The 21265-nt window shown below is 49.9% G+C and overlaps 1 protein-coding gene across 3 annotated transcripts in view; it reads right to left on the bottom strand.

Moving 5' to 3' along the window:
• Nucleotides 1–21265, bottom strand: part of LOC102948573 (SAP30 binding protein) — a 37157-nt gene that overhangs the window by 7575 nt on the left and 8317 nt on the right. For 2 of the 3 annotated variants that reach the window (XM_007091264.3, XM_015541643.2), the window contains 2 exons: nt 6216–6258; nt 81–169 (listed from right to left, as the gene is read on the bottom strand). In XM_007091264.3, coding sequence (XP_007091326.1) covers nt 81–169; nt 6216–6258 — 132 coding nt within the window. Of the gene's footprint in view, nt 1–80; nt 170–6215; nt 6259–6865; nt 6989–21265 lie in introns of all 3 variants that reach the window. The other variant, XM_042965794.1, reaches the window with a different exon arrangement.

The following is a 21265-nucleotide window of genomic DNA, read 5'->3' as shown; positions in this document are numbered from 1 at the left end:
TCTTAAAGTCAGACCAAACGAGACGCTTGACCCAGGCTTTCTCATCTACACAGGCCTCATCAGCCAAGCTCTATACTTACTTGTAAGTGATTTGAACATCTGCCAGGGGGTTCAGGTGGGATCTTGATTTCATCAGGCGACATGTTCCGGACTCTTTCAGAAAAGGAGGCTGTGGGAGGACAGAGAGAGAAAAATTCTGTGAGTGTGGATGTCAGGGGATGGCTGCGGGCGGGGGAAGGATCAGGGCCAGACATGGAGTTTAAAAAGGAAAAAAAAAAAAAAAAAGGGCACATACGTTTTCCAGGAGAGATAAAGGCTATGAAACGGTACAATGGTGTTCCCAGTGGCCTCTCTGCGGGTGTCATCTGAGTTGAGATCAAATGACCAGAAGGAACCAGCATGTGCCAACCCGGGGGAAGAGGGGAGTCCAGCAGTTAACTTCGAAGGAAAGGGTACGTGCAGGGTGTGCTGGTAAACGTTTAACAGCCAGCTGGGGGGTGGGAGGTGAGGAGGGGAAGAGCTGTGGTCTACAGCGTCTGCCAGATTCCGGGGTATTCGTTCTCTCGTCGCTGGACCGAGGCCCAGGTGGGGAGAGCATCACTGGCTCACGGAGTGAGCCAGCTCCAGCCCACCCGGTTGTGTTCCTACAACACCGTCCCAGGATTCTGGAAACTCGCAGAGTTGCTTGGTATGTCATCCTTCTCACCTTAGGCCATCCGACCCAAGATACAGGAGAAACAGAGTTCAGGGTTCCCCAGGCTCTGGGATTCAAAGCATTCAAAACCGCCCTGTGCATAAATATTTCAAACATTACCTGCTGCTTATTAGCTTAGTCTTTTAAAAACAAACCAATCAACTCTCTTTTGGTCCGCCTAGTTCTTGGGAACAAAGGGCCTGATTCTGATGTGAGGAACCACAACTCCCGAGGGCTAGTTCCCTCAGCAATCGGCCACTGCCCACCCAAGTTTCCCACTCTCCGCTCCCTTCCCTGTAGCCTCTGGCCACCCTGGGCCCGCAGAGTGTGCTCTGGGTCACTCAGACAATGCACTGTTTGTTGTAAGATTCTGTCTGCGCTCTTGAAAACATTCTCTCATGAAAAGGAGCATACAATGAGAGAACAGCAGGCGGAGTGGGGTGGGGCAGGATGAAGGGAAAGAATGAACAAACCAGCACCAAGAACACCCAGCAAGTACTTACGGGGTACCCACTGTGTGCCAGGCCCGGGGCCATACTATCTCTTAGCCCTGAGTGGCTGCCGGGACGGCGTGATGAGAGCCTAGCCTAGCACAGCCTTCGCCTTCTTTTCTACCGGGGCTGGGTTAATGTTTTCTTAGCAGATAAGGTGCTCTGATCTCCACTGAGTTGTGCTGTTACTATGAAGAACTCAGTGCCGAGAAGGGCCGAGGGTATGGCTCCACGGGCTTTGCCAGTCTCAGCTGCTGCGAAACACCCTGCACTGAGGCTGGGGCGGAGTCTCATAACGCGCTACGCGTGCAGACTCCCACGGCCGGCAGTGGGTTCTCGCTGGACGTGCCCGGAGAACAGAGCGCTAGGCGTGCCATTTTGGGTGAAGGCCTGAGGACCGACACGGGGCGACATGTCCTGCTGTGGACCCGGGACACCAGTGCGGCCTAGGAGCGGTTTCCGCCAGGGGCCTACGTGCTCCTCTTTGCCCAGCACCTTCTGTCTCCTGACGCCTGCAGCGATGGTGGCGCCCATTATCTGGCTAGAGTTCAAGTCTCGTCCTGGCTTCTCCCTCCGTCTCAGCCTGAGGCTCACGCAGGCTGCAGAGGCCAGCTCAGAGTGGAATGAGCTGGGGTGAGCTGGCCCTCGTTGTTTCCGGACGGCAGAAGCAAGGAGGGCCTGGGCAGGCTTTGGGCACAAGAAGGGGTGGAGGATGTATGTGTGCATGTGATGGAGAGACAAAGAATGCCCTTTGGCATTTGCCAGGAAAGCCTTTTGGAAAAACAGGGTGTGACACTGTTGCCACAGCAACCCAACCACACTAGGACTCAAACAGTATATAGTGTGACAGGGCCCCTCCTGAGCTCCCCGGTTAGAACAAAAGAACTCCTCCGCAGTAACTGGCAAGTGAAGGGATATAGTCAGAGAATTAGATAAAAGTTTTCCCACAGCGTCCTTCACTGATTTCAGGAGCCATCCTTCAGCGACTCTTTCCTAAGTCCCAGGATGATCTAAAGTAGACGACATCAACCCCACACACATATGGTGATGTGGGCGGCCACAAGGCCTCAAACCATCCTCCCAGGAAATCCATGGAGAAAGGTGCCCAGGCCCTTGGGGGCAGCTCCCAGTACTGTGGCTGCCCTTGGGGTCTCCTGGGGGCACTCTAGAAGGGCAGCCGTACTCAGGATCTGAGAAGTCTACCTCGGTGACTCACCCCGTGCACATCCAAGCCAAAAACGGTCATGGTATCCGTGACGGCCAGGTACGAATCTGAGCAGGACCAGCTAGTCGGCTGGGCTTACGTAATGGTGGGGCGAGAAGCAGTGCCTGGGGGGTACTGTGGGGAGGGGAGGAGGCAGCGGAGTGCACTCTAGTTCACCGGAGACACGGAGAAGCCGACTGGATTGCCGCCTCAGGCCACAGTTCCAGGCACGACGAGGGGGCATCCGTTGGCTGCCTGGAGGGGACAGACTGGCCACGCGTGCTCAGTGCTGCCAAGCGGCCACAGTGTCGGAGGAACCCGAGTCAGCTGCTCTGCTTTCATTCGCTCCATTAAACGGGGGCCACGTAGGGGCCCCTTGGTGGTTCAGTCAGTTAAGTGTCCGACTCTTGGTTTCGGCTCAGGTCATGATCTCACGGTTCGCGAGTGTGAGCCTTGCATCGGGCTCTGGGCTGACGGCACACAGCTTGCTTGGGATTCTCTCTCCCTCTCTCTGTCCCTCCCCTGCTCACTCTGTCTCTCAAAATAGATAAATACACTTAAAAAAAAATAATAATAAAAAAAATAAAGGGGTGCCTGGGTGCCTCAGTCAGTTAAGCGTCTGACTTCGGCTCAGGTCATGATCTCACTGCTCTTGAGTTCGAGCCCTGAATCGAACTCTGTGCTCACCAGTTCGGAGCCTGGAGCCTGCTTCGGATTCTGTCTCTCTGCCCCTTCCCTGCTCGTGCTCTGTCTCTCTCAAACAGAAAATAAAACACATAAAAATTTGTTTTTAATTGCAAAAAAGAAAACAAAACCTGGAGCCACCTACATATAGGAAAATGCTTCCCATACCAGGGGAGCAACCCGAGAGTCCTATCTCCAGAGGCGTTTTATTAACAAAAGGAGCTGAGTTCAGGCAGACCTCAACGACTACCTCCTGAGTGAGAAACAGTAGGAGCAAACGAGACTATGAGGCTCCAATACCTACTGTGGTGCACAGATTAAATTGTGGCGGTAAATCCTACAAGAAAATAATGTATTCAGCGATAAAACGAAATTACGGATACGCTCAATCACACAGAAGGATCTCAAAACCATATGGGAAGCGAAGGAAGCCAGACAAAAAGTAAGATGGCACTTTCATTTCTGTCAGTGGTTCTCAACTGGGGGCAATTACGTTCCCCCCAGTCCCCAAGGGGACATGAGGCAACGTCTAGAAACGTTTTTCCTTGTCACATGTGGCAGAGGGAGGGGAGTGCCACTGGCATCCAGAAGGCCGAGGATGCTAAAACACCGTGTAAAACACAGGCCAGGCCCCCACAACAAGGAATTATCCGGTCCAAAAGGTCAATAGTGCTAAGGCTGAGAAATCCTGCTCTTTATGAAATTCTAAAAAAGGCAAAACTGTAGTGAAGAAGGTACAACACTGCTTGCCAGAGGCCCAGGGAGGAAATCGTCTGTGAGGAGAGGTATAAGGAACATTTTGGAGCGAAGGAAATTAATTGTTTTAAACAGTAATTAGTCAATGAATTTTTAAGTAAGCTCTAGGCCCAGTGTGGGACTTGAAGTCGTGACTCGGAGAGCAAGGGTCATACGCTCCACTGACCAATCCAGCCAGGCGTCCCTGGAGTGACAGAAGTGTTTCATGGGGCTTCTGGGTGGCTCAGTTGGTTAAGAGTCCAACTTCAGTTTAGGTCATGATCTTCTAGTTCGTGGGTTCGAGCCCCACATTGGGCTCTCTGCTGTCAGTGCAGAGCTGCTTCAGATCCTTTGTCCTTCTCTCTGCCCCTCCCTTGCTCTCATGCACTCTTCCCTCTCAAAAACAAATATTAAAAAAAAAAAAAAAACTTTACACAAAGAAGTGGATCTTAAAAAATTCTTTTAATGTTTATTTATTTAAAAAAAATTTTTTTTAATGTTTATTTATTTTTGAGACAGAGAGAGACAGAGCATGAGCAGGGGAGGGGCAGAGAGAGAGGGAGGCACAGAAGCTGAAGGAGGCTTCAGGCTCTGAGCTGTCAGCACAGAGCCCGACACGGGGCTCGAACTCACGAACTGTGAGATCATGACCTGAGCCGAAGTTGGACGCTTAACTGACTGAGCCACCCAGGCGCCCCTTAATGTTTATTTTTGAGAGAGAGAGAGCGCGTGAGTGAGCACGCACAAGGGGGAGGGGCAGAGAAGAGAGAGAGACACAGAATCTGAAGCAGGCTCCAGGCTTTGAGCTGTCAGCACAGAGCCCGATGTGGGGCTTGAACTCACAAACAGCAAGATCATGGCCTGAGTCAAAGTTGGATGCTCAACAGACTGAGCTGCCCAGGCACCCCTGTACAGAAGTGTTTTATAGTTTATAGGTGTTAGAGTTGATAGTTTATAGGTGACTACACGGATCTGTCAAAGTTGATCAAATGGCACCCTAAAAATTGGCAAACCTCACCCTATGTAAGCTACACCTCAACAAAACTATTTTCACAAAATGGCAAGGAGAGAAAAGGTAGAAGTTGGGGCGGAGGTGGCTGATGTGCCCCCCAGTTCCACTGATTGCCGAGCACTGTGGGCAGAGCTCACTGCTGCATTGGGCTCCCGGCTGCTCTGACCCCACAGCCCCCTAGCCCCCATTTCTTGGTAGTTTACAGCAGGGACTGGTAAGGCCAGGAAGGAACAGGAGACTGAGGCTCCGATCCATACATGCCCCTGTGCATTACCCACTGGGAGGAGACTGTGCTCTGCTTCCTCTGTTTGCAAAGCCAGCTGGCACGTCCCCTACACGGCCATTTTCTAAGCAGTGAACTCTGAGGTCTAGGAAAATTCTGGGTTTTATAGGATTTGAAAGACTCCTACTGTGTTCATCACACACAACACTCAGGGCTAAAGGCAGAATCCTGCTGAGGGTTGAGGCTGCTTATTGAGGGTTCCTTCCTACCCAATCCTTGCTCAGAGAACAAATGTAATGGGGTAATTTTCATCCTTTTAGTTAGGAACACAGGACAGGTTTCCACCTCCCATATCCCGTGAGAGGATCCTGTCCAAAAAAAGGATGGGCTCGAGGGCCTGCAGGCCACAAAGCCTCCATCTGGAAGCACAGGGGAAGGTTCCGTAGGCTGCCTTTGAAGCAGAACCCCTGCTCTGTGAAGATTAACAGAGCAGGCAGGGAGAGATGGTCACAGTTAACCACATGGAGGGAGGGGAGGGTCGCCCTCTCCATGACGTTTGGACAGGCTGTGGCAGAGCTGTTACAAAGTCCGTGACCAAACTGACAGAGTCGAGGTACTTTCTAAAAAAGGATTAAGAGACCAGAGTTAGCATAGGGACTGGGATGCCACTTTTCGGAAACAGAACTGCCCTGGCCCACAAGCCAAAAGGGTCTTGGACTCTGGGGCTACGAGGCATGTTCCCTCCTGGGGACAGAGCAAAGTGCCAGCAGAGGCCACATATTTGCTTCTTGAGTACATGAATATGCCAGCAAAGCGGGGAGGGGGCGTACAAGGACAGAGGACAAGCCTAGGGCACAACTGGAACAAGCTCCCAGCTGAAAGGGGCCCTAAATCCATCTTGAAAACATTGGCAACTGACCACAGCCCAGTGAAATGCACCATGAATATGATTTTCAAAGAAGAATTGTTCCCTGGGCGTCTTACTCAGACATCTTAGGAAATGTCAAAGGCCCTGAGAGAGCACACGAAGAGACCAGGCTCTCAGCAGAACGGCTGCCTTGGCTGAAGCAGAGAGAAGCCCCATGCAGGGGTAGGCCCTGCATGGCTGGAAGCCAGTTTGCTCCGGGCAAGGCTCAGAAATCCGCCTCCGAGCCTCCCCCTGGGGTACTCACCAACTAATTCCTGAGGATCTCGCTTTTCTACTTCTGGGTTATCCTGCAGAAGAGAAATAAATACAAGGAGGTAAGCCCGGGGCTCCTGACCCACACAGTTACTTTCTTCACTGAAACCACTCAGGATTTTAAGGGAGGAGAAAAGGTAAACGCAACACAAAGAACCTAAGAGTGAGCCGATGCTTTGGTGGCCTTCTGGGACCCCTGAACCTCCTATTCCCCCTTTATGAGAGCAGCCAAGATGCTCTGGATGCCTGCTTCAGGCTCTCCTCCGCGGCCCCCAGTGGGGACCAATATCCCCCAATGCCAAGGAGAGCCAATGCCAGCCTTCGTCACCTGTACACCTGGACCCTGCCCGCCGTCTCCCCTGGGGCCTGGTCAGCCATCCCAGAACACTGCCACCCCTACCCAGTACTGAGGAAGCAAGAGGTGGCAACTTTGTAACCTGAGAATCCCAAGACTAAAAGCACAAAAGACTACCTGCTCCCAAGAGATTTTTCTTACTTTCAGTCTAAGGAAAAAAGAGAGACTTTATCGTAACGGGCCAGCTGGTGGAACCCTGGAGCAGGCATGTACTGTGCCTTTAACAAGCGACTGAACCAGGCCCCCAGAAAGGCCCTAGCACGGAGGCAGCTTCTCTCTTGGCTCACCTCTTGGCTCTTTACAATGGCTTTGTATCTCTCCAAAGAAAAGCGTTCTCTGATCCTTAGTGCAAACTTCCGCCCTGCAACGCCCACTTCTACAGGTCCTTCAGTGCTGGCCGAGTGCAGAAACTTAAGAGCAAAGGTTTCTTATCAGACGTTTTGCTGGACTTGCTCTGTATTTCACTGCTCAGAGTAAGTGCTTCATTTAAACCTGATCACCCTGGAGAAGGCGAAGGTCCCAGCCTCTGCAACAAGCCTGGGCAGGGTGGGGAGGAAGGCCGACCCTTGATTCCACTGCCCCAAATGTCCCACGGCAACAACATACCTGTCTTCCCCGTCTCTGGGGAAACCTGGCCCCTCACACACGCTCAGATCAGGGGCCTCAAGTGCACAATATGCTAATGATCACAGTGGCAGAAACTGCGCTCGGGGGAAGCTATTGGACCTCATTTCTTTTCTCTTTGGTTGGTGGGGAAGGAGGTGTCTAAGACAGTAACGACTCTGGAACAAAATGGGCACATGGAGTCAGCAGCAGGGCTCTGGGTACTTTACTTCCGGGAAGAAATGTTACAGCAAGTTAACATTTCAGAAAGGAAGATGCCAGAAGCCCTCCCGTGCAATGGCTCTGTGCTAAGAATGGTAGTTCTTAGCCCTCTTCCCCAAAAAGTCCCTCCTGATTCTGGGAAAGGCCCAAACTCCCTCGCTCTTCTGAACACTGCAGCTATTCATTCGACCGAAACAGGCATAGCGTCCAGGCCAGGCTGCTTAGCAACCTGTCTCCTCCAGCTACTCGCCCCCTGCCAGTCAGGTGGGCAAAGAGGAGGCAGGCCTGAGCTAGGGAACAGAAGGGTTGGGAGGCCGCCTGGAAGACTGCCACGCCGAATTCAGGTTGGTCATCAATCAGCTGCTCTACAGAGAGTGCCCGTCTCCAGGGGCCCCACAACAATCCCTTTGTAGCAGTGACTCCGGAGGAACCAATGTTAAAAGAGTGTGGCGGCAACAAAACGTGGGGCTGTAAAAGGTCCTTAAATTTTCCCTCTAGGGGACAGCTTTCTGGGTACTAATTGTGGGAAAACATCAATTGGGTACATCCTACCTCCCCTCCGTGGCCAGTTGGCTGGTCATCCAAGGACTGACCGTTAACTATTCAAAGGCTCCCTGGGGGCTCCTTCCCAAAGCACCGCAGGGCGCCAGCCCCTCAGCCAGCCCGGCCGAGGAAGGAGGCACGATATCCACGATATCCACGTGGGAATGCTACTGGGGCTACTCCAGAGGCACAGGAAGTTAGTCACCAAACATGAAGTGTCTCTTGTAAGAGGAAAATACTTGTTTACCCGAAGGCTCCTGGGGCAGGGTGAAAGGCTGTCAGCCACTGCGGCCTCCTAAAGCTTGTGCCCCCAGCAACGGGAGGGACGGGGATTCCCACGTTTCACAAGGTTCTTGCCTGGCTGAGCTGAGGCTGCTGAGTCAGGTCTCAGGGAGAAAACCAAAGATGGAGCAAAGTCACCAGCGGGGAGGTATCCCTTCATCTCTCAGACTGTCCTTTTTTGGCTTAGTTCCTCATTCCTCAAATCGATCATTTTACACAAATACAAAAAGGAATAAAGTTGACGGTGGGTTTCAACTTGCCAACTAGTCTAGTCTTTTGCTTTTTTAATGTTACAACACGCACGTGTGCATGCACACACATACACGGATGGGGTGTGTCCAGAGTGCACCTGGAGCCCCACGGAGCTATGGGCTCTTACTCAATCCCAGACTCAACATCCCCAGGGACAACCCCCTCCCCGCAGTGGAATTCAGCCCCATGATCCCTCCAAACAAAGTGCCAACCTATGAACCATCGATCTAACTCAAGTGCAAGATTCTCTGGCCTTAAGAGAATCAAGTGTATGAAGTGACAACATAAATGAGCCACCACAGACTGGAAGCCATGTAGTTCTGCACAAAGTTCTCCTGGAAAGACTTTGGAAACTGTGGTTGTTCAGATCCCTCCTCCATGTCACAGACACTGGTGGGACTCCTAAGGCCCCAGACGAGGAGACCACGGGAATCTGTGCCTCCTGGTGGCCACATCTTGTTGGGCTTTAGAATATAATTCTTCTTTCCTCAGACACAAATAAGCCGGGTTGTGAGCCTGCTGAGCTCCCGGACACATGTCACTGTGCAAAGGTGCCCCCAAAGAAGAAAGCCAACAAGCCAGGTTCTTCTGGATCCTAAAGCAGTTTAACCCCACATCTTGCCCTGAGCATGAGAAGGAGGCTTGATTAAGCTCCACAATAAAGGGCCTGGAGCCACAGTCTCACGGGTTCTTCAAAGGGGGATGATTCCAGGACTTCAAACAATGCTGAAGGAAGGTCAGCAAGGAAGGAGTGTTGGGGTGTCTGGTGAGACCACGGAGGATGGCTGTCAAATACCCCAAAGATGCATAAATTTCAGGACCATTTACGCTCAACTGTCCATTGAGGCAAGTTTCATCCAATCAAAGCAGCCTCAGGGGAAGACAGGACTGAGGGCAAAGGGGGGTCCACACTTGAGATGAAGACCCAGAGAGGCACCCTCCTACCAGACATGCCTCAGATACCAGGAATTCAGTACAAAACGAACCAAACACCCATGCTAGTTACCCTGGCAGCCAGCCAAGAAAACCATTTGATGAAGCATTTAAGACAGAGCTAAGGAGAGAGACGGAAGGTCCACATTATTAAACTGCCAGCCATTCAAGACAGCAGTTTTAAAAAATTGGCTATAGGTTCTCACTATGCCCTTAAGGAGGCAGGAAGGGAACAGTGAGGATATAAGTAAAAAGCAACAAGAAACCACTGTTCCTTTTCTTGCCCCAAAGCGGTGTTTTGGAACGCACAGGGGGTGCCTGTCTTGACTTGTATGAATCCAACCCTCTGGCCTCCAGGTGGATATTCCCTGGTTTAAGTCATGGTTGGTTTAAGTCATGAACTCAGCCAGATCTACGCACCAGACTGTAGTCTGAGTCAGCTGGGAGGCATGGAACCCACAGCCCAGAGACCTGGACAGACCTGTATACAGGAGAGCTTGGCCCCCAGACTCAGCAGGCCGAGAGGTTTCCCCCCAGTTCACTAGGCAGGCAAAAACAAAGCATCTCACCTAGCAGCTCCTGGGAGAAAAGGCCAGGTAAACACTTCAGTGTTCCAGTTCAAGTCCAATTAAGACAAAAAGAAAAATGAAACAAAATGCACAGCTTCTGAAGAAGCCAAGTGAGACCACGGGAAAGGCACGAAAGGAGGGCTGAGCTGGTCAAAGAAACAAATGCTGAGGCAAGGCCTCACCTCCCGACTGTCCACACCCATCCAGCCTCCCCAGGCTTCACCTGAGCCAAAAGCCTCCCTAGGGCGCAGGACATGAAGTGGCCTTGACCGGCCAGGGATGGCCCCGAAGAACAATGATCTGAACCTGCCAATTTTGGTTCCTTAATCAATTATGTCTGAGACCTGTAAGAACGCAGCAGCCACAACAGGGGCCTCGTTCTCAGGGACTGTAGAGTCTGGAATGTGGTTCCCCTGCAGAGAATACAAAAAAGTCCAGCCATCCAGAAACTATGACTGGAGCAGAGGAAGGAAGTAGAAACAATATGGCTCCATGACACGGGATAAGCTGCCATTTGAGCTGGGAGGATTTGCTCAGCAGAGAAGTACCAGATCCTGGTAGAGAGAATGGAGGTTTATTTACAGCCAACAACACTTCATCAATCCTTCCCGAGCCAGCCCCACAAAGCACGCTCAAAGGTCCAGCGTCCAACTGGAGACAAAGCAATGTGGCCTCCAGCAGCTGGATTCTGCCAAATCTAAATGTTGCTTTTTTTGCCCCAGCTTTGGAAGCATCAGGCACAGAGGAAGTACTCTGAACAGAGGGCAGAGGGCAGTCTCTCCGTGCTGCTGGGGGAAGAACACTACGGACTACGTTTTCTGATAGATGATGTAATCCTACATCTTAAAAGCAGGTGGCAGCTGGGGAGACAGATTAATAAAACAACGCCTTCTAAATCTTCTCTTCTCTCAGACCTGGCACTTCCCAAGTAGTTATTAAGTCTTAGTGAGATCTCACTTAAAAATGACTCCTCACTGGGGCGCCTGGGTGGTTCAGTCAGTTAAGCCTGACTCTTGATTTCGGGTTAGGTCATGATCTCATGGTTCACGAGTTCGAGCCCCGTGTCAGGCTCTGCACTGAGAGTGCAGAGCCTGCTTGGGAACCTCTCTCCCTCCTTCTCTTTCTCTGCCTCTCTCTGTCTCAGAATAAATAAAACTTAAAAAAAAAAAGTTTCCTTACTGTGGCCTGAGGCCCTGGGAGACTCCCAACAGGCCCTTTCAGCCTCCTTCTCCTCCTAGCACAGAGCCGGAGCAGGGCCCAGGTAAAGGCCCTCCCTGGAACACCTCCTCCCCACTGTTGCTGAAAGTAAGCCCTATTCAGACCTCAGTCCTCGGCTCAAGGAAGCCTTTATCTGCCCCACCCGCACCGGGCCAATGAGGACCTTGCTCTATTCTGGGCTCTTACTCACTGTCTTAGTTATCACTGTGTCCCTAGCACCTGCAGGTTAATGCCCTGCCCACAACAGGTGCTCAAACACTGACGAAACGTGCGTGTGCGCGCGCGTGCGCGCACACACACACACACGTACAAAGACATACTCTCCTTTCTAAGTGGCCAGTGGTTCGTTTTTCAGCCCAGGTTAGGTGTTTCACAGTCACCTTCAGCTGCAGTGCTCTCCCCCTAGACTCCAGTTAGGCCCCAGTCAGCTCCAACGTGCAACTCAATGTCGGAAAGGGAGGCAGCGGGACAGGAACTAAGAAGGGGCCAGACGTGTGATACAAGGCTGATGACAGGCAGAAGGAAGAAGGTGGTGGGGGCATCAATACTGAATTAAAAAACCCTTAAATCTAGCTTGTCACTCCCAATCCTGAAACAAAAGACAGAATTACTGTAGAGTTAGTCCGTTTATTTGTTCCACAAATAATCGATTGAGCCTTTATTACGTACCAGGCAACGGGCCAAACACCGGGGATACGATGTGAACACAACCCGATCTTGGGGAGAAATCCTGGGTGTTCTGCTAAGTACTTCAACGAAACATCACTTCACTGTCATCACAGCCCCATGAAGTGTGAGTGGACAACGCTGCGGCTTCAGATACGACTAGTGGGCCCAGGAAGCCCCCCTGACGGCATCAAACTGACACACGCGTGGGAGTCAGCTCAGGTGCCGAGAAAGCAGCAACGCTGGAACTTTTGTCAAAACACCTCCAAGCTGCAGGAAAAAAGTTACTGTGGTTTGACAGACAAGGGTGGGGCGTGCTGAGGGCTGTCAGTAATCCCCGGGCTCAGCAGAAGTCACCGAGCCCCACGCTGCAAGGAGATAGCCCTCCATGGCACGGATGCCCAGCGTCCGTGCCCTGTTTTACCCCACACCACACACAGGGGAGCCTTCGAGAAAGCCGGTCGCCAGCACGTTTCCTTTAGTTGTATCCTGTTGGCCAGGACTGGGTCACTGCCACGGCACACTGCCTACCTGGGGATGGAGACACTCAATTTATCAGAAAAATGGGCGCAAGTTGGCGGGGTCACTTTGGATCCAACAGACTCACCTTCACCCCCAGCTCACCGATGGGAAAGACTCAGTTCCCCAAGCAGAAGTTTCTACAGGAAAGGGTGAAAGAGGCACCCGCTCAGACAAATGAAGCCAGCCCTAGAACTGGCCTCGTAGACTGAAGAAAAGAGGGAACGGTTTCTTCCGAAACACCGAGCTCGACAAAGCCGACACTGCTGTGTGGTGCGACGCTCGGCCACGTGGAACCAACCAGACTTCGATGTCAACGCGAGGCTCTGGCCAGCAGCCATCTCCAAAGGGGAGCCTTTGTTATCGGACTATCCCAAGTGTAATCTCACATTTGAGTCAAGACGTGAAGATTCTGGGTTTGTTGAAAGTCGCAGAAGATGTTCAGAGAGGGCCATTCCATTCCTCTCTTAACACCTAGGGTGTCTGGGTAGGCTTGTGCTTAGGCACAGAGGTCACCTCACATCAAGACTTTGAATTAAGCCTTCAGTGGTGGGCCAGGGTGCACTTTTTTCTGAAAGGTTTTCCACAAAAACGGTGTCTCTGTGCTTCAGGTTGTTATCTGGGGGCAGGGGTGGGAGGATTTGGAGCCAGCCAAGACAAAGGGAAACAGCTTTGTGAGGCTGGGGACAGAAAAGTGAAGTCTTTGTGACACATACCACGGCCACCAAATCACAACAGCACTATCCTGCTTGAGAGGTCAGCCACCAAACTGAGGTGTGAGATTAAGATATAAGGCAAAAGTTACTGAGATATCAGAAAGCCAGGAGATTAGAAATGCAAACTGGTCTCCATCCACACACTGGCAGGAACAGGAATGAACCATCTACGGGGCTAAAAGGAAAGCCAGTATCTTTCAGGCACTGCTTAGAAAAAATGTACCTAACTCCAAAGTTAGGAATGCAAATGAGCAAAATTCTACCGAACACCGAACCCAGAAATTGCACGGCAGTATTTCAGGAGACAAGGATCAGAACCCAGAAGGAAGGTGGGAAGTGCTGGATCCTGAAGGGAAGGGCGGGCAGCTTGCTTTCTGCATCAGAGAATTTTTCAAAAAGATAAATCTTGACTAGGGAAGGAGGCACCCAGCCACACCTTGGTTAGTAATCCATGGCATGTGGGCCTGAAGGGGAGAACGACGCCGGGGCTTGCATGGCCGAAGGCGGGCCGACCGGGCATGCGCAGGCCCCGGCTGCAGAACCACAAGGAGCGGGGTGAGGCTGCTGGGAGTCTGATCCTCAGGTGACTAGGAGCGAGTGCAGTCAAGAGGGCCCTGCTGGCAGTTCGGTGGAGCCAAGAGGGGAGGGGAGGGCAGAGGGAGACTAATGGCCGTTCCCCTCTGCCGGAGATCACTTGCAGCGATTCCCTTTCCACCAGCAGTGTTCAGCTTAAGATGCAGCCCGGCCTTCTTTGGAAGGCAGCTCGACACAGGACGTAGCTTGGAATTCTTTCAGTCTGGACAACAAAAGAGCTACTTCCATAGCGTGCACCCTCCCCCTCTCCCAACCTCAGTCGCGTCTGCTTCTTATATCAGGTCCCCACTTAGAACCACAGACCCCGGCTGGGAGCGTGTACTGGGGGGTGTTCTCCTCAGCATGGAAATTCTGTTGTCTCCCACCCGCGCGAGGGCGACCCTAGCCTGATTAAAGAAGGCCATTTGGCCATTCATCGGGACGAGAACGAGGAAACGTGAAATGTTAAGAAGGCTTGAGCATTCTCAGCAGTTCAGAGGTCACATTACAACTTCCAGCAAGAAGAGTGGATGGCTCCCAATCCAGCAATGGTCAAGGGCCATTTCCTTCTCTGGTCCTGGGTGAGTCATGCTGTAACTTTTTTTTCTAATCAGCACTCAAAAGCATTATGGGGTACATATGGGAGGCAGAACGCGGGAGAAGGTAGGATGACAAAACCAAGACGGAGGGACCAAGTACACATTCTCGTTCACACACCCTAAACAAGAGAACTCACTAAAAACTAACATACGTTATCCAAAACTCCCAGTAACCCCATGAGGCAGATGTTATTATTCCCATCTTACAGATGACTAAACCGAGGCAAAGCACAACAAAGCAGCTTCTTGCCCAGGAAGTGGCAATGCTGGGACCCAGACCCAAGTCTATCTGACTCTAAAGCCTAGTTATAACTGCTTCCCAACTTCTGATCTCCTTCTCGACTAAGAGGCAGCAGATAATGACAGTTTCTAGGAAGCCTCTGGTTCAACCACCGGGGAAGCCAACATCAAAGACCAAGAAGGAAAAATACCTCTTCAGGGATGACTCTGTAGCAGGTCACAGGGCAAACGAAGTGTTAAGCTCTCAACTTAAGGGGAAGACAGCCGCAAGTTATTTTAACTATAACGATCAGGGCCAACAGCTCCAGAGGCCCTACTGCTCCAGTGAGTAATGTCTGAGTTGATCTGAATGGAACAACTGGTCCTGAAAACTTAATCATACAACCAAGTGGGTGCCACCACCCTTGTCCTTAGCCTAGGGACTTCCTGGGTGCTGACAGAAGGAATGCTACCAAATCCTGACTACCACTAAGCCCTCATCCCATACTGGGTGAACAATCGTGACGACTGTAATGGGAACTCATTATTCCTTCTGACCCACGTAAAGAGCACGGCATGTATTCCGTCCACCAGAGTCTAACTGGAAAGAAACCGCTTACATGGTATTTTATTCAATAGCTACAAATACTTTTATTGCTACTCTAATGTACTATCTCTGATTTTATTCTATCTAGCTCCACGGGAATTGATGTGAAAAAGTGGGCTGATGGGGTGCCTGGGTGGCTCAGTCAGTTGAATGTCCAACTTTTGATATTGGATCGGGTTGTGATCTCAGTCGTGAAATCAAGCCCTACGTCAGGCTCCGCGTGGGGCCTGCTTGGGATCCTCTCTGCTCCTCCCCTGCTCGTGCTCTCTCAAAATAAATAAGTAAACATAAAAAAAAAAAAAAAAAAGTGTAGGGGTCCCTGGGTGGCTCAGTCGGTTAAGCTACCGACTTTGGCTCAGATCATGATCTCGTGGTTCTGGAGTTCGAGCCCTGCGTCGGGCTCTGTGCTAAGAGCTCAGAGAATGGAGCCTGCTTCGGATTCTTTCTCTGCCCCTCACCCACTCACACTCTGTCTCTCTCTTGCTCTCTCTCTCAGAAGTAAATAAGCTTAAAAAAAAGAGTGTTTTAATGCCTGGTCTCACTTCTAGAAAAAAAGTTGGTGGATCTCAACCTTTCCTTACTATTCCCGTTTAAAGGTATTTAGAAAATTACAAAAAAACAAAACCCTTTTTCTTGTAGCAGTTTCACTGAGATATAACTCACATCCCACACAATTTTTAAGTGGTTAGCTTTTTTAAAAAGGGTTTTTTAAAAAATATTTATTTTTGAGAGAGAAAGCATGCGCATATGAGCAGGGGAGGGGCAGAGAGAGGGAGACAGAAGATCTGAAGCTAGCTCCACGCTGTGAGCACACAGCCCCGTGGGGGCTCAAACTTACAAACTGACTGTGAGATCATGACCTGAGCTAAAATCAAGAGTCGGCAGCTTAACTGACTGAGCCATCTAGGTGACCCTTTAAGTGTTTAGTTTTTTTTTGTTTTTTTTTTAATTTTCAAAGTATTTATGTATGTATGTATTTATTTGGGAGAGACAGAGACAGCACAAGTAGGGGAGAGGCAGAGACAGAGAGGAAGAGAGAATCTCAAGCAAGCTCCAAGCTGTCAGCACAGAGCCTGACATAGGGCTCGAACCCACGGAACCATGAGATCATGACCTGAGCTGAACTGTGAGTTGGACACTCAACCACCTGAGCCACGCAGGCACCCCTAAGTGTTTAGCTTTTCATTTTTCAGTTATGTCCTGCTATTATAATTGCTCAGACCGTAACAACACAGAAAACATTTAATATTCAGATAGAAATATATGTACGTTATCATACGGACAAACAAAAAGATGGAAGAAGGAAAATGGGACACCTGTTAGAGGACTGTGGAATTAGATGACGTTTTTTTCAAAATATTCAATTCTTGCTATTATAATAATTTGACAATAAAATCAAAACAAACCCCTGATAAGGTAACCACCAGAAAAACAGTACCATGCAATTCTTTCCAAGTCAAAGAACTCTAAGAAAAAGCCCAAGTTTATGCTCTAACAGATAACCTTCGGTGTACCATCCTGAAAAATAATTCTCAGTAGACCATTCCACAAGTGTGGGTTCTCCCAGAGCTCACCCAGCAAAGGCACACGATGACCCACGCGTGAAGGCTACAAAGGGACTCGTGGATCCTTAACCACACCATACAACCTGCCCCTCTGGGTGTCCTTCATGATGAACAGAACCCTATGTTGCTTGCTTATGAAAAGCCTGAGCATCTCCCTCTCTGATTTCAAAGTCCTGGAGGTAGAGTGAACACGCTCAAAGCCCAAATGGGAAAACGTGTGCTGTGGCAGTCCTGAAGAAGCTGGCACATGTTCCAGAGCCTCTTTCCTTACATGGTTGATACAGAGAATCGAGGGTTTCAACCAGAAGCGCTGCCCACGTGCAACTGCCAGCAGGTTCCTGAAAGTTCTCCGAAAAAAAATCAGTGGTCTGTAACGAATTCGTCGGAAACAAGCTCCCTGGGCAGTTTTCAGTCCGCAGGCGTAGCATTCTGAAACTTGCAAAGATCAGTAACAATGCTGGGTAGGGGGAGAGGCTGGAGAAGAGAAGCAGCGGGAGATTACGGAGTCAGCTCTACCCCAAAGCAAATCCTTCCTCTAGACTGCAAGCCAATTAATAACACTTGGCAACTGAGACACTTGACCTTCTTAAAGGAATTCAAGTGTGTTATGTACAGTCACCAAAGGTGAGACCCACTTACTTGGCCGAGCCAAGGTCTCTGGGGAGGGTAAGTAAGGACTCATCAAGTCCCTTTGCTCTGGAACTCAGAGACGATCTACCAACACAGTCCCTAAACTGCCATCAAGGCACCCCCAGGGAGCTACAGGAAATTCACAAAGGTGCACACAACATGAAATTTCAAGGAAAACACAGCATTACTCAACATCTATCAGATACCACACAAATTCATGTGTATTTTTTCAAGTGGCTATCAAATTCTGAGGATTGTCGTGTTGATTCTCTAGAGCTAATTGTTAGGTATTTCTTTTGGCCTATGAGTTCGTTCTTTCTTTCTTTCTTTCTTTTTTAAAGATTTATTTATAAGTAATGTCTACACCCAACATGGGGCTTGAACTCATAAACCAGAGATCAAGAATCACACGCTCCACTGACTGAGCCAGCGGGGCACCCCTGGCCTAGGAGTTCTGTGAAAAATTCCTGAGACGCCAAGGGTGCTACGAACTGAGAAAATGTGACAACTTCTGACATACGGGATGAGGACATCTGACCCGACTCAGTTTTGCCTAAAAGGCCAAGGAGTGCCAACAACTGCATTTTAGATTGTGAAAAACACGGCCTTATGCATCCTTTCTTGCAGCTATCCCATCACCTGGTAAAGCGGGCATCAGAGATGAGCCGAGGGCAGCCGAAGCTATGTGCCTGTGGTCCCACAGCTGGAGGGAAGCCAAGCCTGTGCTCGACCCAGGTCTTCTGAGTCCAAGTCCACTAGCCTGGCTCGAAGGTGTGAACTCACATTTCTGCACTAATTTCGGGGTCCAAGAATCTTAAAAATGTTTTGTCTTAACTAGGATTATGCATGCACATCTTTTAAAAAATGCCGGAACCATTTCTCCCCCACCCGATGCCACCTTCTTGACCCAGAGAGGCTATTTTGTTTTGACAGATGTTTGCTCTTTGGGCCAAGAGGATTCCTTCCCTGGGTCAAAGCTGGGACTGCAACACCTCAGGGAGGCCGGCATTCCCACCCCACATAGCGAAGCCAGCCCTCCCAGTTAGCTGGCAACGGGCCGCTCCAGCTTTCCCGTGCCAGGTCATCAATGCCCGTGTTTGTTTTCAAAGGAAGGGTGTGTCAGAGACAGTAAGCCAGTGGAAATACCTTCATCCACAGGAACTGTGGGAGTGGGGAAAAAAATAAACAAGGGAAAACGTTCCAGGGCAACCGAGGTAGAACACAGACAAAGGAGAGTGGGAAAAGGAAGCCCATATGCCAAGGGCAAACAGATGGAGGAAACACTTAAGCCATCTGGCACCCCTGTCCCTGCATTAAAGAGCTGAACAGAGGTCTGCCACTTCCGCTCTGACTTTTTCTAGGACAGCAGTGCCACCTTCTGTTGAGTAGTCAGATCTGAGTCAGGCTGAGTCGGGTTGCTTACTGAGGAGGTAAGACCAGAAAATTGAAGTTAGAGGAAAAGACATGACGGAACCGAAGTGTCGAAGCATTCTGCCTCCCGTGGAATGCTCAGCCACCATCTTTTCTCTAGTTAAGGGCAAACTCAGCCACCCAGAGCTCAATCCCTCCTCCTCAGGTGGATGGATCAGGACCAAAGGCTCTCTCTAGAGGTGGGTCTGGAGTTATCATTTCTTTTCTTCTTTAAGTAGGCTTTACACCCAGCACAGAGCCCAACACGGGGCTTGAACTCATGATCCTGAGATCAAGACCTGAGCTGAGATCAAGAGTTGGATGCTTACCTGAGACTGAGCCACCCAGGCACCCCGGGAGTTATCACTTCTTACTCAACCCCCCAAATATGGGACTTTGCGTTCAGAGGTATCCCCAAACATCAGAGTGATAAAAATTAGGGCAATTTCCAGTCTTTGTACTCTACACTTGTACCTTCTAAAGGTGGCAGACAATTAAGTTAGGGAACACTCAACTTGGCTTATCCGTAATACTCAAGCCAGGAAACTGTTTGGGGGGTTAGTCTAATCCCCAACCCCCAAATTTCTTTAGGACGTTCTTGACAAATGCTTTCTTAAAATTTGTCTTGAAAAAGGTCCAGAAACAGGGAGCTCACTACCTTAAAAAGCAGCTTAGCCCACGTTTGGTCAGAGATGACAAAAAGTTCTTCGTTATGTGAAGACAAACGCGGTCCCTGTAATTCTTCTGTATGTTGCTTCAAGTTCAGCCCGTGGCTTCCACTTCCCCTCCCTCTAGCAGACCTCCAAACAACAGATAACAATGCAGGCTCCTCCCTGGTTGCCTCTCCCAGCTCCTAAACCTTTCATGTGATGTGGTTTCCAGTCCCCTCACCTTCATGATTGCTCTCCTCTGAGTGCATTCCAGTTTCTAAATGTGGAATTCGATATTCCCACACAAGCCCAATGACAGGGTGACCAGCCTGGGAAGCAAGCATAGGTCACTGCAACGAACGCTCCTGAACATGGACATGCCGACACTATTAAGCTAATTACCAACTCAGGTTTACTCAGTTAACTCACGTAAAATGAATGAGGCAGATTTTCTTAAGATGCCTGTTTTTGGGGCGCCTGCGTGGCTCAGTTGGTTAAGCGACTGACTCTCGATTTCGGCTCAGGCCACGCTCTCACAGTTTGTGAGTTCAAGCCCCGTGTTGGGCTCTGCGTAGACCGTGCAGAGCCTGCTTCGGATTCTCTGTCTCCTCTCTCTGCCCCTCCCTCACACTCTCTCTCTCTCAAAAAATAAATGTTAAAAAAAAAAAAAAAGCCTATTTCCCAGGTGGCAAACTCTGAGGTTAAGGGACTTCTCCAAGGAGAGCTGGAATTCAGATTCAGGTCTATGACTCCAGAACCTTAACTTCCACCCCACAGGGGCTGTCTTGTCTTACTCTGGATACGCTACCCCCCTCACGGCAGCTCAAGGTCCCGCAGGGCTGACAGCTCACTGGACACTTACAGAGCAGTGGAAATAGTCACCAAACAACTACTTAGTATGACTGACCCAAAATTCTGGCTTCTGAAGAAGAGTGGTTCTCAAAGTTGATCTGTGGACCCCTGGAGGTCTGTAAGGTCAAAACTACTTTCCTAGTACTAAGACATCACTTGCCTTTTTCACTGTTCTACGCTGGCAGGAGCAATGGGGGGCAACTGCTGGCCTTTTAGAACAAATCAAGGCAGCTGCACTGAGTTTTGGCCGTAGGGACACTCTCAGTTACCAAAAAAGCCAATTTCACTTAAAAATATCGTTGGTGCTGGGGTGCCTGGGTGGCTTAGTCGGTTAAGCCTCTGACTTCGGCTCAGGTCATGACCTCACGGTTCCTGAGTTCAAGCCCCACATCGGGCTCCGTGCTGTCAGGGCAGAGCCCGCCTCGGATTCTCTGTCCCCTCTCTCTGCCCCTTCCCCGCTGGTTCTCTCCCTCTCTCTCAAAATAAATACAGTTTAAAAAATATATATATACATATAGCCTTGGGGAAGCAGTAAAAATGATTCGCCTTATTAAGTCTTGACCTTTGAGTACAAATTTAATTATTATTATTTTTTTGCATTTTGTGTGATGACATGAGAGGTCACATAAACACCTCTGCTGCTCACTGAGGTCCAATGGTTACCTCAAGGAAAAGCACTTAAGTGAGGGAGTTACAAGCTGATCTAGTTGCTTTCTTCACAGAATGCCATTTTTACTTGAAAGAATGACGGTGCTTAGTCAGATTTGAGTAACTGGCAGACGGTTCCTAAAAAAATGAAGCAATTCAAGATCTCAAGGAAAAACTAGCATCTTAGAAAATGTATACATCCCCACTGGGAGCAGACAGCTTTCCAACTTAATGGCTTGTCTGATGAGATAGGTAATGTCATTAACAAATATAATTTTTTGGATATTATAAGACAAAATGCATCACTGTAGATCTCAGTGAACCAACATTTTCCATGTCACCAGTGCCGGAGGATGCAATACCAGTGTGGCTAAAAGAGCCACTGAGAGTGCAAGGCAGACCCGTGGAGGT

This window comes from Panthera tigris, chromosome E1 (genome assembly GCF_018350195.1).
Source record: "Panthera tigris isolate Pti1 chromosome E1, P.tigris_Pti1_mat1.1, whole genome shotgun sequence".
Lineage (NCBI taxonomy): Eukaryota > Metazoa > Chordata > Mammalia > Carnivora > Felidae > Panthera > Panthera tigris.
Note: the sequence above shows the minus strand (reverse complement) of the source record. Positions and strands in the feature narration are given on the sequence as shown.